This window comes from Pseudozyma hubeiensis, assembly GCF_000403515.1.
Source record: "Pseudozyma hubeiensis SY62 DNA, scaffold: PHS15, whole genome shotgun sequence".
Lineage (NCBI taxonomy): Eukaryota > Fungi > Basidiomycota > Ustilaginomycetes > Ustilaginales > Ustilaginaceae > Pseudozyma > Pseudozyma hubeiensis.
In genome coordinates, this window is record NW_012133797.1 from 658,786 (window position 1) to 673,809 (window position 15,024).

Here is a 15,024-nt window from a genome sequence, read left to right on the forward strand (position 1 = left end):
CAGTCTGTTCTGGGATCACTCTGTCAATAATCAAAAAACCAATCATCTTGACGAAACAGCGTCACTTCCATCACATGACTCAGTCGGCTTGTGGAGCATGTGTACGATGGATTAAGACTCTTCGATCTTACACGAGGCATTTGACTGGAGTGGGCTTGGGGGGAAAGCGGGGCCGAGGTGGGGGCGGGGAAGGGTTCAGTGCTCCGGCAAGCTTGGTTTCGCTGTTGGTGTGCTTGTGTGTGTGTGTGTCGCAGAAAATTGCCGCTCGCACGTAAATGACCGGTAAATCATGTGGTCAAAATGAGTAACTCTGTGACACTACTGGCAGGCGAGCCAATCAAATTTTGTCGGAAACACATCCGATGATTCGGAGTTTCCTGCTTTGCGGCCCTCAGTTCGACAATTTGAACGGGTTGCTTGCATTCATCCGTTAGCACGCACCGCTGCCTCATTTCGGAAGTGCCGGCGTAGTGGAATTTGGCTTGTCGGAACATGACGCTAGTGCGAGCTCTGATCCCTTCGACACCTTACTCGCATTCCTCCTTGCCATCTGCCATCCTCGACTCAGCCCCTCGAGCGCGATCCGAGCTTTAATCATGGTCTTGGCAGTGGCCGCTCCACACAAACGTAGGCGTCTCGACTCGTCGCCATCCGACTCGGACGACCATGACGACGACGACCACCTCGACTCGTCGCGCTCGCCTTCTCCTGCAGCGGGCGCCCAGGCCATCGCAAAGATGATCTCGTCTCAGCGACATCCCTACCATCAGTCAAGTAGTGGCATGTCGCAATCTGGTGCCATCAACGGGCTCGCTGCAGCTATGGATGCACCTGCCTCGTCTTCCTCTTCTTCCGCCCCGACGTCCAAACATCAGTGTGACGTTTGCTCAAAGACGTTTGCGCGACACGAGCACATGCTTCGCCATCGTGCTTCGCATACCGACTCCGCTTCCTACGTTTGCGACGACTGTGGAAAGCGTTTCCGCAGAAGCGACGTCCTACAGCGCCATCGTCGACTGCACGCCGCTCGTAAGGAGCTTTCGCTCGACATCAACAGCTCCAAGCTCACAAAGCGACAAAAGTCGGCGCTCGCTCGCGTCGAAGCCGCCTGCCTCCGTTGCTCGTCCAAGAAGCTCAAATGCGACGCCCAGAAACCTTCGTGCTCGCGCTGTCTTCGCAAGCCAGACGCCAATTGCGTCTATCCCTCTTCCTCCGTCGAGCCATCGCCTTCCTCGCCCCAGCTTCGCAATCGGTCTGCCTCTGTCATGGACGACTCCTGGATGCCAGATTCGTCTGCTGAACTCGACTTCTCTGTCGATGCTTCTGCTTCGCCCGTACCGACATCGACGCCCTATCCCGCTCAAGCACAAGCTATCGATCCTGCCAGCTTCTCCGCCACTGGCTCGTCAATCTCGACCGACCCGTTTCCAGGCTTAACGCCCTCACCGAATCGCGCACTCTATCTGGATCAAAGCTCATCGATGTCAACCGATGCCTTGCCCGCGCATCAGCCATTCTGTCCGAATCAACGAGTGCACTTTGCCGCACCGGCAGCAGCAGCAGCTCCACCCAACTCCGCATCGTCAGTTCAGGATCCGTCCCGCCTCGCAGCGCATGCCGATGCCACAACACCGAGATCTTTCCATCAAGCTGCCTCATCCTTGCATAACCACCAAGCTTCGGACACCCACGTCATCGGCGCGACACCTGGCCTGGTTGACATGGTCCAAAACACAGCGACCATCCTTCAGCCGCCCATCAACGTCGATGATCGCACGCTCAACGATCTGCTCGGCTGGCTTGACGGACCAAAGGCTCTCGACACCATCGCCGCAGGCCAGATTGACTGGATATTTGGTGACAGTCCCGAAGCACCTCAACTTCTCGACTGGTCTCAGATGCAGGACTGGGCCAACTTTAACCTTGCTGCAGTCCCCGGCGACTCTGCTGGTTCTGATGTTCAGCATCCACCTTTTGCAACAACGGAACAACACCAGCCGCCTGCCTCTCTGCACCAACATCGTGCATCCATCGAAGAGGCGATCCCGCACCAGAGTCCGCTCTTTGTCCTCAGTTCCGCCGCCGAGATGATCGACCCTCCCTACCGCACCCCGCAAACTCGATCGCAACACCTTGCTCACCCGCGCTCATCCATCAGCGAGCACCCAGCCGCTTCACCTCGCGTCACCGCAAATTCTCCCCGCAACCATGTCGACCATGTCCATGGTGGCGCCGGAACTGACTCGAAAGCCGTTGCCGGAAGACGATCTCGCTGGAATAGCCCCGAGCTCGCCGACGACGACACGGTCCCCAGCGACTCCGCCAAATCAGATCCGTACGACAGCAAGCGTGACGGCGAGGATGCAGCTCAGATCGATGCGACAAGGGCCGGTGAGCTGCATCCCAGTGCCGCACGCCATCCGAAGTCGACATTGGGGCGAAGAGCAGCCGCGATCGAAGCCTGGCCCAACCGTTGGAACCCAGCCATCAAAGTCAACTCGCTGCCCACCTTCTCCTTTGTGAAGGCTACCGAAGAGCATCTCATGTCCGAAGACATGGCGCACGTCAAATCTGTCGGCCACACAGCCATGTTGCGCATGGCCGAGCACCTTCGCAACGCAGCAAGCGACCCGCTCGAACAAGAACGCTTCGATGCCGCCTTTGCCACGCTCGATGCCGCCACCCTCAACATCTACCTGCAGCTCTTCTTCCACCACTGCTATTCCTACTTGCCTGCGATCCATCAGGTCACGTTTCATCCTGATCGCTGCGATCCTCGCTTGCTAGCCGCGCTCTGCGCTGTTGGTGCCTTTTTCTCCGAAGTGCCAGGTAGCCGGAACGCCGCCATCTACCTTGCCAGTCTCACGCAGATGAGCGTCAGCCGTGCTACGCTCTCCAACAATGCGCTTGCCCGCGTCACCTCGACCTTCCAGTCGATCGCGTTGATCTACATGATCTGGCGAAGTGTCGGCGTCCCGTCTCGTCAGGAGTATGCGGAAGCATTCCGTAGCACCTACTGCACCATGATTCGACGTTGCAGGCTGCTCGAGAACATCTCGCCTCCCAGACTGCCTGCCGAGACCACCCTCGACGAACGCTGGACCGCTTGGGTCTCATGGGAGTCGGGCCGCCGCACGGCTTGGTCAACTTTGGTCTCCGAGACAGAGCTCTCGATGCATTGGAATTTGCCGGAGCCGTTTGCACCGGACGAGCTCACCGGTAAGCTTCCATGCGACGATCGTCTTTGGGAAGCGCCAACCGCCATCGAGTGGGCACAGATGGCCACCTCGCTCTCGTCTCTCCACAGATCGCTACAGGGCGATGCTGATATGCTGCCGCACATAATTGGGCAAGATAGCATCGCTGCCTTCACCTGGCCGGACAACTCATACCAGCTGGACGTGGCACGTGTCTGCGACGTCATTCAGCGTACCGCAAAGTCACAGTCGGTGAGCGAAGCAGAGAGGGAGTCGATCGCGAGACTCTCTCCTTTCAGCCGCCTCTGCGTGGGATCCGCCGTGATGCTGTCGACCCATCACACGATGAAGATGGTACGCTTGTGCTCGATGCTGCTCGGCGACGAAGAGCAGGCTAGGGAGCGCATGCGAAAATACCTCGCTGCCGCCACCGAGGTCTTGAGCACCAATCAAGCCAGGGACGCACGTGTCGATCTCCTGCTGCACGCGATCCAGCTGTTTGAGCTCATCTCTCCCGAGACGCTTCAGGTACTGTCATGCCGACGCGGTGTGCCACGCATGCATGCTGCTCGACGACAGCTTTCGAACGAGCTCAACGAGGTCAAGCCTTGGAAGACGGCGTCGATTGTGTTTCACGCGGGCCAGATGCTTCGTCTCGCCAAACAGAGCTTGCAGAGGGCGCCCGTCGAGTGCCTGCACATCTTCTACGCTGCTATTGCCTTGCAGGCCGTCTCTCTCCTGGTGCTGCAGCAGGATGCGCATGCCCCACCGGCACAGATTGTCCGAATCACGTTCAATGGTCCGGCACGCTCTGCAGCTCCTCGCGCTCCTTCGTCTCGCGTAGCTCACGACGCCCCTATGGGACAGCCTCGACTATGGCGAGCAGACTCCACGGCCTCGGGTGCATCTTCGACGTCACCCTCTTCTGTCGGTGGTGGAGCCGCTCACAGCACCGCTGGTACCAGCGTCACAGGCACCACGCCGACAGATGCACGCTGGCCAGCAGGGTCTGGTGCCAGAACGACGTTTATGCTCGAATCGGTCGGCAACCTTGCCCATCCCATGGCACCCGAGAAAGTGCTGTCGCTGGCATCAAAGTGGCTGAGAGCCAATGACGGCGTCGGTGTTTGGCCCATTGGTCAGTCGCTGGCAAAGATCCTGGACTCGCTCGCTACGCTGACCCCGAAGTAGAGCCCGACTTTCGGTACCATTTCCATGTCGCAATGTTTTTGCATCAATATACCCTGTTGTCGTCATTCGACGAATGGTGTGAGATTAGGAATTCAACAATCCACCATCCATAAATGAAGGTGCTACGTTCGGGCCGTTGCTTTCCCCTTTCAGGAGAAACGCCGTGCATTGTTTGCGCCTGCATCCTCGCGTTGCACTCAGCCTGCTACTAGCCGAGCATCCAGATGCATTCCGCTCTCATTGTGGGCTGAAGACACGCCCATACAATCATCAGGAGCCAATGTTTTGTGGGCTTCGGTGCTGGACTCAGCTGATAGCAGCTCATTTGGTACCGCTATGCACTCCCGCACACCTGCGTTACAGTGCTTCAAGGCGGTGCGATATTCCGTCGTTGACTCGTGACCCCAAGTTCACTTGCAACAAGCTCCTTGACAATGAATGTTTGCGTTGCACAGGTCACGGTGGGCTTGACGCCACTCTGTAAGGGGTGCTGATTCGGTGAGGTGCCTATTAAGCTCCCCTGCAAAGCGACAGACACGAGGTACAGAGAAAGAGGGAGAGACAGAGCTGATAAAAGAGTATATATGGCGGCTCCTCGCTGTTGTCTATTCGAGTGGATCCATCAAGCCCTATTCCCGGAACAAGATCGATCACGATGAAGACTTTCGCGCTGGTCTTTGCCTCTTTGCCCATCTTGGTGGCATGGCTTCCCGCCAACAGCGATGCTGCCCAGCCAAAGATGCAGAAAATGGCTCGACAAGGAACCGATTCTACCGTGGTTCATTTGGAACAGTGTTCGTGAACTCCACAGCATTACGCCTCCGGCATGCTCTACGGCATCTCGGGAACCGATACTCCTCCTGGAGCCTGTAAGTGACCAAGCGCAAAGTTTGCACACAGTCGTCAGATGCCCTGACCTCTCTTGCCTTTTCTTTTGCCTACGCCACTGCAGATCTCGACCGACTTGACATCAACTACATTTCCAGCGGAGGTGCTCAGACGCCCACGTCTGGCTGGGGACACAGCGTCGATGCTTACAAGGCCAGATTTGCCACTGTTGTGCAGGATGCCAAGCGCATCCACGCCCGTGGCGGTGTCCAGGTCATCAAGATCTCGGATCTGTGGGGTGCAGATGCTACTCAGCCCCCCAACTTTCCCTATCCGGGTGACAATGGAGATTGGAGCTCGTACGATCGTTTCATACAGCAGCTCATCTCGGACGTCAAGTCGAGCGGCGTGGCCATCAATGAATGCACACAACTCGAACCGTACAACGAGCCGGACCTTCCCAACCTCTTCTGGCGTCGGAGTCAGGAACAGTACCTGCAAATGTGGCTTCGAGGAACGCGTGCGCTGCGAGCCGCTTTCCCCAAGGGCAGTCGAACATTCCTTCCCATCGTAGGACCGAGCGCTGCCATGCTACCTGGCCCTTCTAACATGTGGTGGAAGAATTTCCTGTCGACGTTGCGGGACAACAGAGACACCGAGCCAGACATTTGGAACTTCCATCTGGAGGGAGGCGACAGCAACGATCCGGTTGCTGCCACCAAATTGTTCAAGCAAGCCTTCGCCGAGTACGGCCTCACGGGGGGGATTGGCTTCGAGAACAACGAGTACGGCTCGCGTGAGCAGCAGCGGCCCGGCTTCGGCGCATGGCATGCAGCTCGGTACGAAAAGGTAAAGTACCATGGTCTGCGCGGCAACTGGGTCGGAGGTGCTCTGCTCCGTGACAATCTGGCCGATCTGTTGTTCAAGGATGCGGGCGGCAAGTATCACACTACGGGCGAGTTCCAAGAATGGGCGACGTACGTCAGACTCAGTGGCTCTCCGTGCAACACCACCGAGGGAACCTCGGTCGACACGTACGGCATCGCCACACCTGCGAACAAGACGGCATCTGCGCTTGTCGGCAACCAAGGCTTTAATGGAACTGTCAACGTCGTGTTCAGCAGCATTACGAGCCTGGGATCCAGCATCAATATGGTCATGGCCGTCGTTTATCGTATCCCATACGACGATGGCCGCGAAGTCACTGGTCTGACGCAGGTATTATCGATGACTATCCGTGTGAGCCAAGACCAGGTCACCGTGCCGATTCAACAGACCAATGCCGACGATGCTTACCTTGTGACCATCCTCGCAGCTTAGTGGTTACACAGCTTCCACTACGCATCCGAGCGCGAACCGAACTTAGCGCATGAAGATGATCATCGGCTGACTTTCTCATTCAGCTGTACTTATCATCGAACTAACTGATCACTTGAAACCCGTTCCTCTACAAGATTCAAAGCGCAGCGTTTGAGTTTGTGCCTGTAAACTCTGGCTCGACCGGCATTCTTGAGCATGGCAAGATACATGAGACCTGCTAGATCAAAGCTCACTTCCATGGTGCTCTGATTTTGCTCGAGTGCGGTGCAAGTGTGCTAGAGCTTCCGTCAAGGTCCTTAGGCACATTGGGGCGATATTCCCGAGAAGATCATGTGTGTTTGCGACGACCTAACAAACATGAGCCATCGGTGAGTGCCGGGTCGTGGCTCCGACTAGCTCCGATGTGGAAGCTCGTCTGCTCCAGATGCGCGTGTCTCCGTTCAGACCATCATTTAGACTGGGTGGCAAAAGGGACGATGTGGTACAGTGAGGGCATCGAGATCGTGTGTGGTCGTAGGCAAGACATACGTGCATGTGCCTGACACGGCGATTCGGCGAACCACCTGATGGAAGGTTGCAGGCTTCTGTCGCAGTCATCGAACGCCGTCCGCCATGTCAGAAGCCCAATTGGCAAGAGTCACTCGGCCGCGTACCAGCCAACAGTGCGTCTCGCCCACCAACCGAGTCTGAGCTAAGATCGAACGCAGCTGTCAGAGCTGCTGCGAGGTCACACAGCGTTGCAGTCAAACTGCAGAGGGCAAAGAGACTGTGTCTTGTCGAATTTCCGATGCGCGTGAATTGTCTCAGGATTCCAGCCAGTTTCTTGGGCCAACTCGCTCGACTTCTGCGGGCTTCCACGCCATGCCGTGTGCCTCTTTAGAAATTCGCTAAGCAGGCGGCCTCGAAGCCCGGTTTGGAAAGCCGTCTCTGTTGATTGGGCACGCCACCGACCTGCAACCGCGCACCGACCATCCAGCTCGCTCTCTCTTCTCATAGTTTTCTGAAGCGAGAGACTGGCTGGCAAGCTGCCCGCCAGCCGCACCTCTTGCTTCTCGCCGGCTCAGCCGATTGCCGCTGAGTTGCTCATTCTATCAATCTCACTTGCAGCCTCTGCTTTTTCGCCACTTTCCCCGCAACATCAGCGCCTCTGTGTCTGACTGTGCCAGAGACAATATATACTTGGCATCTTCGACCCTGATGCTCCACTTTGCCTCTACGCACACATCAGTCATCTTCGACGCCACACCTTCATCACCGTCACATCTTTATTTCGTCTCGCGTAGCGATCTTCCATCCTCGTCTACGCCTGTCATCAGTCATCCATCTTCCACATCGAACCCTTCCCTCGCATTTCAAGCCACATCAAACAGATTGCAAAAATGGGAGAGTGCCCAGTTGCTCACCACACCAACATCGACCGCAAGCGCGTACCCGCTGCCGGTTTCGGTCAGAAGAACTCGGATTGGTGGCCCAACGCCGTCAAGCTCAACGTCCTCCGACAGCACCAGGCCAAGTCGGATCCCTTCAACGCCGATTTCGACTACGCAGCCGCCTTCAACAGCCTCGACTACGATGCGCTCAAGAAGGATCTCACAACCCTCATGACCGACTCCCAGGACTGGTGGCCTGCGGATTTCGGTCACTACGGTGGCTTCTTCATCCGTATGTCGTGGCACGCCGCCGGTACCTACCGTGTCCAGGATGGTCGCGGTGGAGGAGGAGAGGGGCAGCAGCGATTCGCTCCCCTCAACTCGTGGCCAGACAACGGTAACCTCGACAAGGCTCGTCGTCTCTTGTGGCCCATCAAGCAGAAGTACGGCAACAAGATCTCGTGGGCCGATCTCTTGCTCTTGACCGGCAACGTCGCCCTCGAGTCGATGGGCTTCAAGACCTTCGGTTTCGCCGGTGGTCGTGCCGACACCTGGGAGGCTGACCAGTCCACCTACTGGGGTGGTGAGACCACTTGGCTCGCAAACGATGTTCGTTACGAGGAGGGCACCAAGAACGGCGGTGACATCAACGACCTCAAGAACCGCAACCTTGACAACTCGCTCGCCGCTTCGCACATGGGTCTCATCTATGTCAACCCCGAGGGTCCCAACGGCGAGCCTGACCCGGTTGCCGCTGCCAACGACATCCGAACCACCTTCGGCCGCATGGCCATGAATGACGAGGAGACCGTTGCTCTCATTGCTGGTGGTCACACCTTCGGTAAGACTCACGGTGCCGGTAACCCCGACCTTGTCGGCCCCGAGCCCAACGGTGCCCCCATCGAGGCACAAGGTTTCGGTTGGGCCAGCAAGCATGGCTCCGGTAAGGCTGGTGACGCCATCACCTCCGGTACCGAGGTCATCTGGACCAGCAAGCCCACCGAGTGGACCAACCTCTACCTCAAGTACCTCTTTGAGTTCGAGTGGGAGCACGACAAGTCGCCTGCTGGCGCCAACCAGTTCGTCGCTAAGACCGACGCCATCATTCCAGACCCCTTCGACCCTACCAAGAAGCGTCGCCCCACCATGCTTACTACCGATCTGTCTCTGCGCTACGATCCCGAGTACGAGAAGATTTCACGTCGCTTCCTCGAGAACCACGACCAGTTCGCCGACGCCTTTGCCCGCGCTTGGTTCAAGCTGCTCCACCGTGACATGGGTCCTCGCGCCCGCTGGCTGGGTCCTGAGGTCCCCAAGGAGGTACTCATCTGGGAGGACCCCGTCCCTGAGGTCGACCACGCTCTCGTTGATGACCGTGACCTCGCTGGCTTGAAGCAGGCCATCTTCGCCACAGGTGTCGAGCCCTCCAAGTTCCTCGCCACCGCCTGGGCTTCGGCTGCCAGCTACCGTGACAGCGACAAGCGCGGTGGTGCCAACGGCGCCCGCATCCGCCTTGCACCCATGAAGGACTGGGAGGTCAACAACCCCACCCAGCTCGCCGAGGTCATCAAGGCGCTCGAGGGTGTTCAGCAGCAGTTCAACTCGAGCCAGGGTGGCAAGAAGATCTCGATTGCCGACTTAATTGTTCTCGCCGGTAATGCTGCTCTCGAGAAGGCTTCCGGTCTCCCCGTTCCCTTCACCCCCGGCCGTACCGACGCCAGCCAGGAGCAGACCGAGGTCGACACCTTCGAGTTCCTCAAGCCTGTCGCCGACGGTTTCCGCAGCTACGGCCAGTCCACCGACCGTGTTCGCGCCGAGCAGATCCTCATTGACCGTGCCAACCTCCTCACCCTCAGCCCTCCCGAGCTCACTGTTCTCATCGGTGGTCTCCGTGCCCTCGGTCTCAACTACGATGGCTCTGCACACGGTGTCCTCACCCACCGACGCGGCCAGCTCACCAACGACTTCTTCGTCAACCTGCTCGACATGAGCACCGAGTGGAAGGCTGCCGACAACGGCAAGGGTGAGGTCTTCGACGGCGTCGACCGTCACTCTGGCCAGAAGAAGTGGTCTGCCACCCGTGCCGATCTCGTCTTCGGTTCGCAGGCTGAGCTCCGCGCTCTTGCCGAGATCTACGCTCAGGCCGACAACGCCGAGAAGTTCAACAAGGACTTTGTTGTTGCATGGAACAAGGTCATGAACCTCGACCGCTTCGACGTCAAGAAGAGCAACATCGCTCGTGCCAAGTTCTAATCTCGTCCTTTTCGATTCCTCATGTAGTTTCCACGATTCCCACGACCCTTTATGGAATGCTAAGCCAGTCACTCATACATTTTCAAACTCGTCGCGCTGTTTGCCCCGGTCTGAGCTCACGAGCGATCGTGTGAATGATCGACGTCCTTCGAGCATCAAGGTATAGATGACCGATATTGGACACGTTGCATACGATAATTTGCGCTTCCATTCCATGATGACGAAGATAATAATAGAAACGTCAAGGACGTCACTTCGACGGCGAGTCTACGAAGCATAGGCGGCATGCACCTGAGGCTCGAGCTGCGCCAAGATGCCGAGCGTGCCCATGTCCAAGAAGGGTCCGATCTGGGATTGCACCATGCCGCACGTGCCGTCCTTAAAGTCAGCCCACCAGTAGCTGTTTTGGATGCCGCACCAGAAGAGCGACTTGTCGCTGCGCTTGAACATGGGATGTTCGACGAGCAGCCGCAATCCGCCAAGCGCCCACGTCTTGGGGATGCCCTTGACGGTGCAACCCTCAAAGTAGTTGGTGATCGTGGGATCGGTGTTAGGGAACTCTCGGTCGATGTCGCCGGCCAATTTGCCATCGAGCTGTTCCTTGACAAGCTCATCGACGCTTTCAGGCTTGAGGATCTGACCGCCACTTTTTGGATGCGTTCCGCCGTTGAGCAGCGCCACCAGCACCTGGCAGTACTCGGCGGCATTGGCCCACAGTCCGGCGCCTCCGTAGTGAACTTCGATCTTGGACTCGTCCGGCTGCATCCAGTGCTCGTTGGCAGAGATGATGCCTTCCGGGTTTCTGTAGTGCGACCCCACGAGCTTGTCCGAGAGACCCGCCTGCTTGGGCAGGAAGCTGGCGTGCTTTATGCCGAGCGGTTTGAAGATGTTCTCTTGGAAGTAGTCGTTGAGTGAAAGACCAGAAATTTTCTCAACCACTTGACCGGCCCAGTCGATACCTACACCGTACTCCCACTCGGAGCCAGGCTCGGTCACGTAAGGGCCTTGAATGCTCTGCTTAGATGCATCAAAGCTATGGATCACCTTCCTGCCCTTCTTGGCCTCAATGTCCTTGAGTTTGGGGTTGAAGAACGAATAGCCGAGACCGCAAGTGTGAGTGAGGCAGTTCCAGACCGTCGGCACCTGCTTGGGCCTGGAGCCGTCGATCATCGTGACGCTCTCGAACTCGGGAACGTGGTTTGTGACAGGGTCCTGAAGATCCAGTTTGCCCTGCTCAACAAGCTGGAGACAGGCTATGGCGGTGATGAGTTTGGTGCAGCTGGCTACCCAGAAGATGGAATCTTTGGTCATCGGGTCCGGCTTGCCAGCTTGCTTGACACCGGCCGAAGCCCAGGCTACCTCCTTGCCCGTCTTGTCGGCAATATACACGACGGCACCGGGAACGCCGTTCGGCTGCGTGACGTCGGCAGTAGCGGCATCGAGCACCTTTTGGGCTGTGTCTTGCATCGACATGGCGGGCTTGTTGTTTTCAATCTGGCTCGATGGGCGATGGATTTCAGGGGCGATGATTTGGAGCGGGAACGAGCTGTTCTTATATCAACCGGGACCGGACTTACTTGCTGTCATATGCAGGCTATTCGGGTACTTGAGGCAAACGTTGGCATGCTGGCCCAAGATCCCATATCCCCGCAGTTGTCGAAGCTGGCCGACAAGGCGTTTCGCAGGGTCTCATGACCGTCTCTTGGTCCAGCAGCCACCGCGGCGTGTACGGGCAGGGTCTGAGCACTGTCGCATGCAGTGCTTACCGATGCGTTAGCGGGTCAGCTCGCCGCGGACTTGGCTTTCCCCACATTTTGCCTTGCTACACTGAATCGGGGCAACAACGCTAGACTGCCGCAGTGGGCAAAGGGACGTGCAACACAGGTCACGGTCAACGCTTGCCGAACTGGACGGGTCTCTTGAACGCGCTTAAAAACGACGGGAAGTGGATTCGGGAGCTCAAAGGCACGAGGCACGCCAGGCCACCATCGCGCAAATCGCTCAAAATTCACAGACCAGTCACTCTCTCGTGACTTAAGCTCCTTCCTCACAGGTCCAATCCGCAGGCACGACACTGCCTTTGGGCTGGCTCCTTGATCACACGATAGAGAGTTACATCGTCTGATTGCTCGCAGCAAAGACAGAAGGTGAAGGAGTCGACTTCTTTAACCTTCTGTGAAGAAAGACCTTGTACATTGCTAGCAAGCGAACACGTCCCTGGCGAGTCCTATGCGAGAAATGAAAACACCGACAGTCTTTGCCGTCTCCCAGTCCCAGCAATCTGCACTTAGTTTACATCCGCACGCATAAGGCTTACCTAGTCCACATCGTCTGACCTCGAGTGAGTCGTTCTCAGAAGTTCCGTGGGACTTGCTAAGCACAAATGAATGAGCAACAGGCATCGTCCAGAAGGAACAAGGAGCCAAATGGTTGCCTCTGGCACCTTGGCGGGCAATATCGGTCCCAATCCCATCAACGTGGTCATGGCTTGTCTACAAGTAGGTATGCTTGAGCTAGAGCGCTATTGTCGTCAGACCTGTCTTTGATCTCTTCCTCGACCAACATTTTCTGGCTACTGATGTGCTGGTAGGTCGACGCTGGACCTCGACCATATCTGCCTTGGCCGACCAGGTACTCTCGCACCCTTCCAGTGTTGATTTGTAATGTGATTGCCGACGATCCAGGCTTCGACAGAACAGTGGTCATTTTGCGGAGGAATCGGGAGTACTGTTCTGATTCCCGACTGATACAGACGAGACGGCCTTTGTAGGTGGGGGCGAGTGCTAGCCGACGGTGCGGAATGCGAACATCGTCGCGTGAACGCCGAAGCGGTTCACCCTGTTCATTGCGAGTTACCACCAGGAACCTAGCGCCCTGAAAGTACCAGTTGCACAACGCTTTCGAGCTCAAATATGGGAAGCGGTAACCAAGCAGACGGAATTCGAATTGGCCGTCAGCCGGTCTGATGCCGCTGACTTCCTGCTCTTTGGCTTTCAACGCGTCCGGCTAAGATCCCAATTCCGCATACGGTCGGGTCATGCACCATCCATCACTCTCATAATTTGGTGACCGCTTTCGCAACAAAAAGCGGCCACATGATGGCAAAGACGTCCGATTCGCATACCATCATCATTCCATCCGCGAACAAACACCAAACGCAATTTACAGGCGAACTTGTCCTACATCGCCTTCTGGCATCAGCCTTGAATCCGTCCGCAACCTCCACCATCCATCCAAGTCTTGCTTAACAATGACGGTCGACTTGACCCTCCCCAGCGGTGAATTCTACAATCGCGAAGACACCACCTTTGCCTCGGGCTCCGAACGCTGTGCTGCCTGGGTGTATCGACCAACAGGTCCTCCCCTCAAACCCGCCGACGGATCGGCGTCAAATGGCAAATATCCTGCCATCGTTGTTGGTCACGGCATCGGCGGCATCCGCGAATACGGGTTGGATCGCTACTGCGCCCGCTTCTCAGAGCTCGGCATCATCTGCGTCGCCTTCGATTACCGTCACTTTGGTGCCAGCACAGGCGAGCCTCGTCAGCTCCTCGATATCGGCTTGCAGCAGCAGGATTGGAAGAATGCCATCGCTTTCGTAAAAGGTCTCGAGGATGTCGACGAGTCGAGAGTCGGCATCTTTGGCAGCAGCTTCGGAGGCGGCCACGTAACGTACATCGGCAGCGTCGACCCCAGCATCAAGGCCATCATTGCACAATGCCCCTTCACATCCGGTTTCCACTCGAGTCTCACGGTCGGTTTCCTTCCGCTCTTCAAGCTCGCCTTCTTAGGCATCCGCGATCTCTTCTCGAGAGGCAAGAACATCGTCCCTGTGTTGCTGGCAGGCGAGCCTGGTCAAGGTAAGCCCTCTTCATCCCCGCGTGCTATTGTTCGATCGGCATTTGAAGCTCACACTCTTTGTTTTCCCCCTTTATCTTTTTGTTCCCCCAATCTGTCACAGCCGCTCTGATGAACTCGCCCGAAGCCATGGACTACAAGCTGATCGTTCCAGAGCATTTGCAGGACGGCCCCAACTACGTCGCCGCGCGCTTCGCTCTCAAAATCTCGTTCTACAACCCCGGCTGGAGAACCTCGTCCATCAAAAGTCCAATCTTGTTTGGCGTCTGCGGCAAGGACTCGGTTGCTCCGCCCGGGCCAACGCTCAAGTATGCTGCAAAGGCAAAGGATGCCACGATTAAACTCTATAAGGACATGGGCCACTTTGACATTTACGTCGGCCCCCAATTTGATGAGGCGACAAAGGACTACTGTACTTTCCTCCGCAGCAAACTGTAATGGCCTACCACGCTCGCTTTTGTTCTCACCGCATTCTTAGAAGCTATTCATCGTCATGTCCTCGATCGTCATTGCAGCTCCGTTAATCATGCATCGAATCATCTCCGTACCGCCGTGCTGGCGTCTGTGATCTTACTCTTTAGTGGCACGAGTGCATTGTGTCTCCGCTCAGGCTGCACTGAGCAGACCCGTCTCGACGCAGCCAACGAGGTTCTGGGTTTAAGTATATGCGAATGTGCACGGTCATCGGACAGGTGTATCCATTTCGCCGCTTCAGCATACGTATGACCTTGTTTGATACTCAATCATAGTAAACAAGGGGTAGTCATGGGGTCGTCTTTCAGCGACAGTGCACACGGGGCCTTCAGTCGGGCAATATATTGATGGAGCCTCCAAAACCCTCAGCTCTGTGTAAGTTTGACAAGCAATGTCAACTCTTTCATGACCGATGAATGGGCTGAGTTGTCTGACAAGTTGGTTAGGTGGTTGGCATGCGCAGTCGAAGACTCTCAGGGTTAGGGTTAGGGTTAGGGTTAGGGTTAGGGTTAGGGTTAGGGTTAGGGTTAGGG

General features: G+C 56.7%; 6 protein-coding genes across 6 annotated transcripts; 4 read left to right on the forward strand and 2 right to left on the reverse strand.

Moving 5' to 3' along the window:
* Positions 1-74: 74 nt before the first annotated feature.
* PHSY_001478 (hypothetical protein) lies at positions 75-4,388 on the forward strand (the record flags this gene model as incomplete). The annotated part of the gene is made up of 3 exons (XM_012332107.1): positions 75-177; positions 255-282; positions 461-4,388. The coding sequence occupies 3 exons, from the start codon at positions 75-77 to the stop codon at positions 4,386-4,388; spliced, it is 4,059 nt and encodes a 1,352-aa protein (XP_012187497.1).
* An 826-nt stretch (positions 4,389-5,214) lies between these two features.
* Positions 5,215-6,536, forward strand: PHSY_001479 (hypothetical protein; the record flags this gene model as incomplete). Its single annotated transcript, XM_012332108.1, has 2 exons — positions 5,215-5,257; positions 5,341-6,536. The coding sequence occupies 2 exons, from the start codon at positions 5,215-5,217 to the stop codon at positions 6,534-6,536; spliced, it is 1,239 nt and encodes a 412-aa protein (XP_012187498.1).
* A 1,379-nt stretch (positions 6,537-7,915) lies between these two features.
* Positions 7,916-10,159, forward strand: PHSY_001480 (peroxidase/catalase; the record flags this gene model as incomplete). The annotated part of the gene is made up of 1 exon (XM_012332109.1): positions 7,916-10,159. The coding sequence occupies one exon, from the start codon at positions 7,916-7,918 to the stop codon at positions 10,157-10,159; it is 2,244 nt and encodes a 747-aa protein (XP_012187499.1).
* Positions 10,160-10,426: 267 nt separating this feature from the next.
* PHSY_001481 (beta-lactamase) lies at positions 10,427-11,626 on the reverse strand (the record flags this gene model as incomplete). Its single annotated transcript, XM_012332110.1, has 1 exon — positions 10,427-11,626. The coding sequence occupies one exon, from the start codon at positions 11,624-11,626 to the stop codon at positions 10,427-10,429; it is 1,200 nt and encodes a 399-aa protein (XP_012187500.1).
* Positions 11,627-12,271: 645 nt separating this feature from the next.
* On the reverse strand, positions 12,272-12,865 carry PHSY_001482 (hypothetical protein; the record flags this gene model as incomplete). The annotated part of the gene is made up of 2 exons (XM_012332111.1): positions 12,272-12,386; positions 12,696-12,865. 2 exons carry the CDS (start codon positions 12,863-12,865, stop codon positions 12,272-12,274), a joined length of 285 nt encoding a protein of 94 aa, XP_012187501.1.
* A 544-nt stretch (positions 12,866-13,409) lies between these two features.
* PHSY_001483 (hypothetical protein) lies at positions 13,410-14,455 on the forward strand (the record flags this gene model as incomplete). The annotated part of the gene is made up of 2 exons (XM_012332112.1): positions 13,410-14,019; positions 14,121-14,455. 2 exons carry the CDS (start codon positions 13,410-13,412, stop codon positions 14,453-14,455), a joined length of 945 nt encoding a protein of 314 aa, XP_012187502.1.
* Positions 14,456-15,024: the final 569 nt, after the last annotated feature.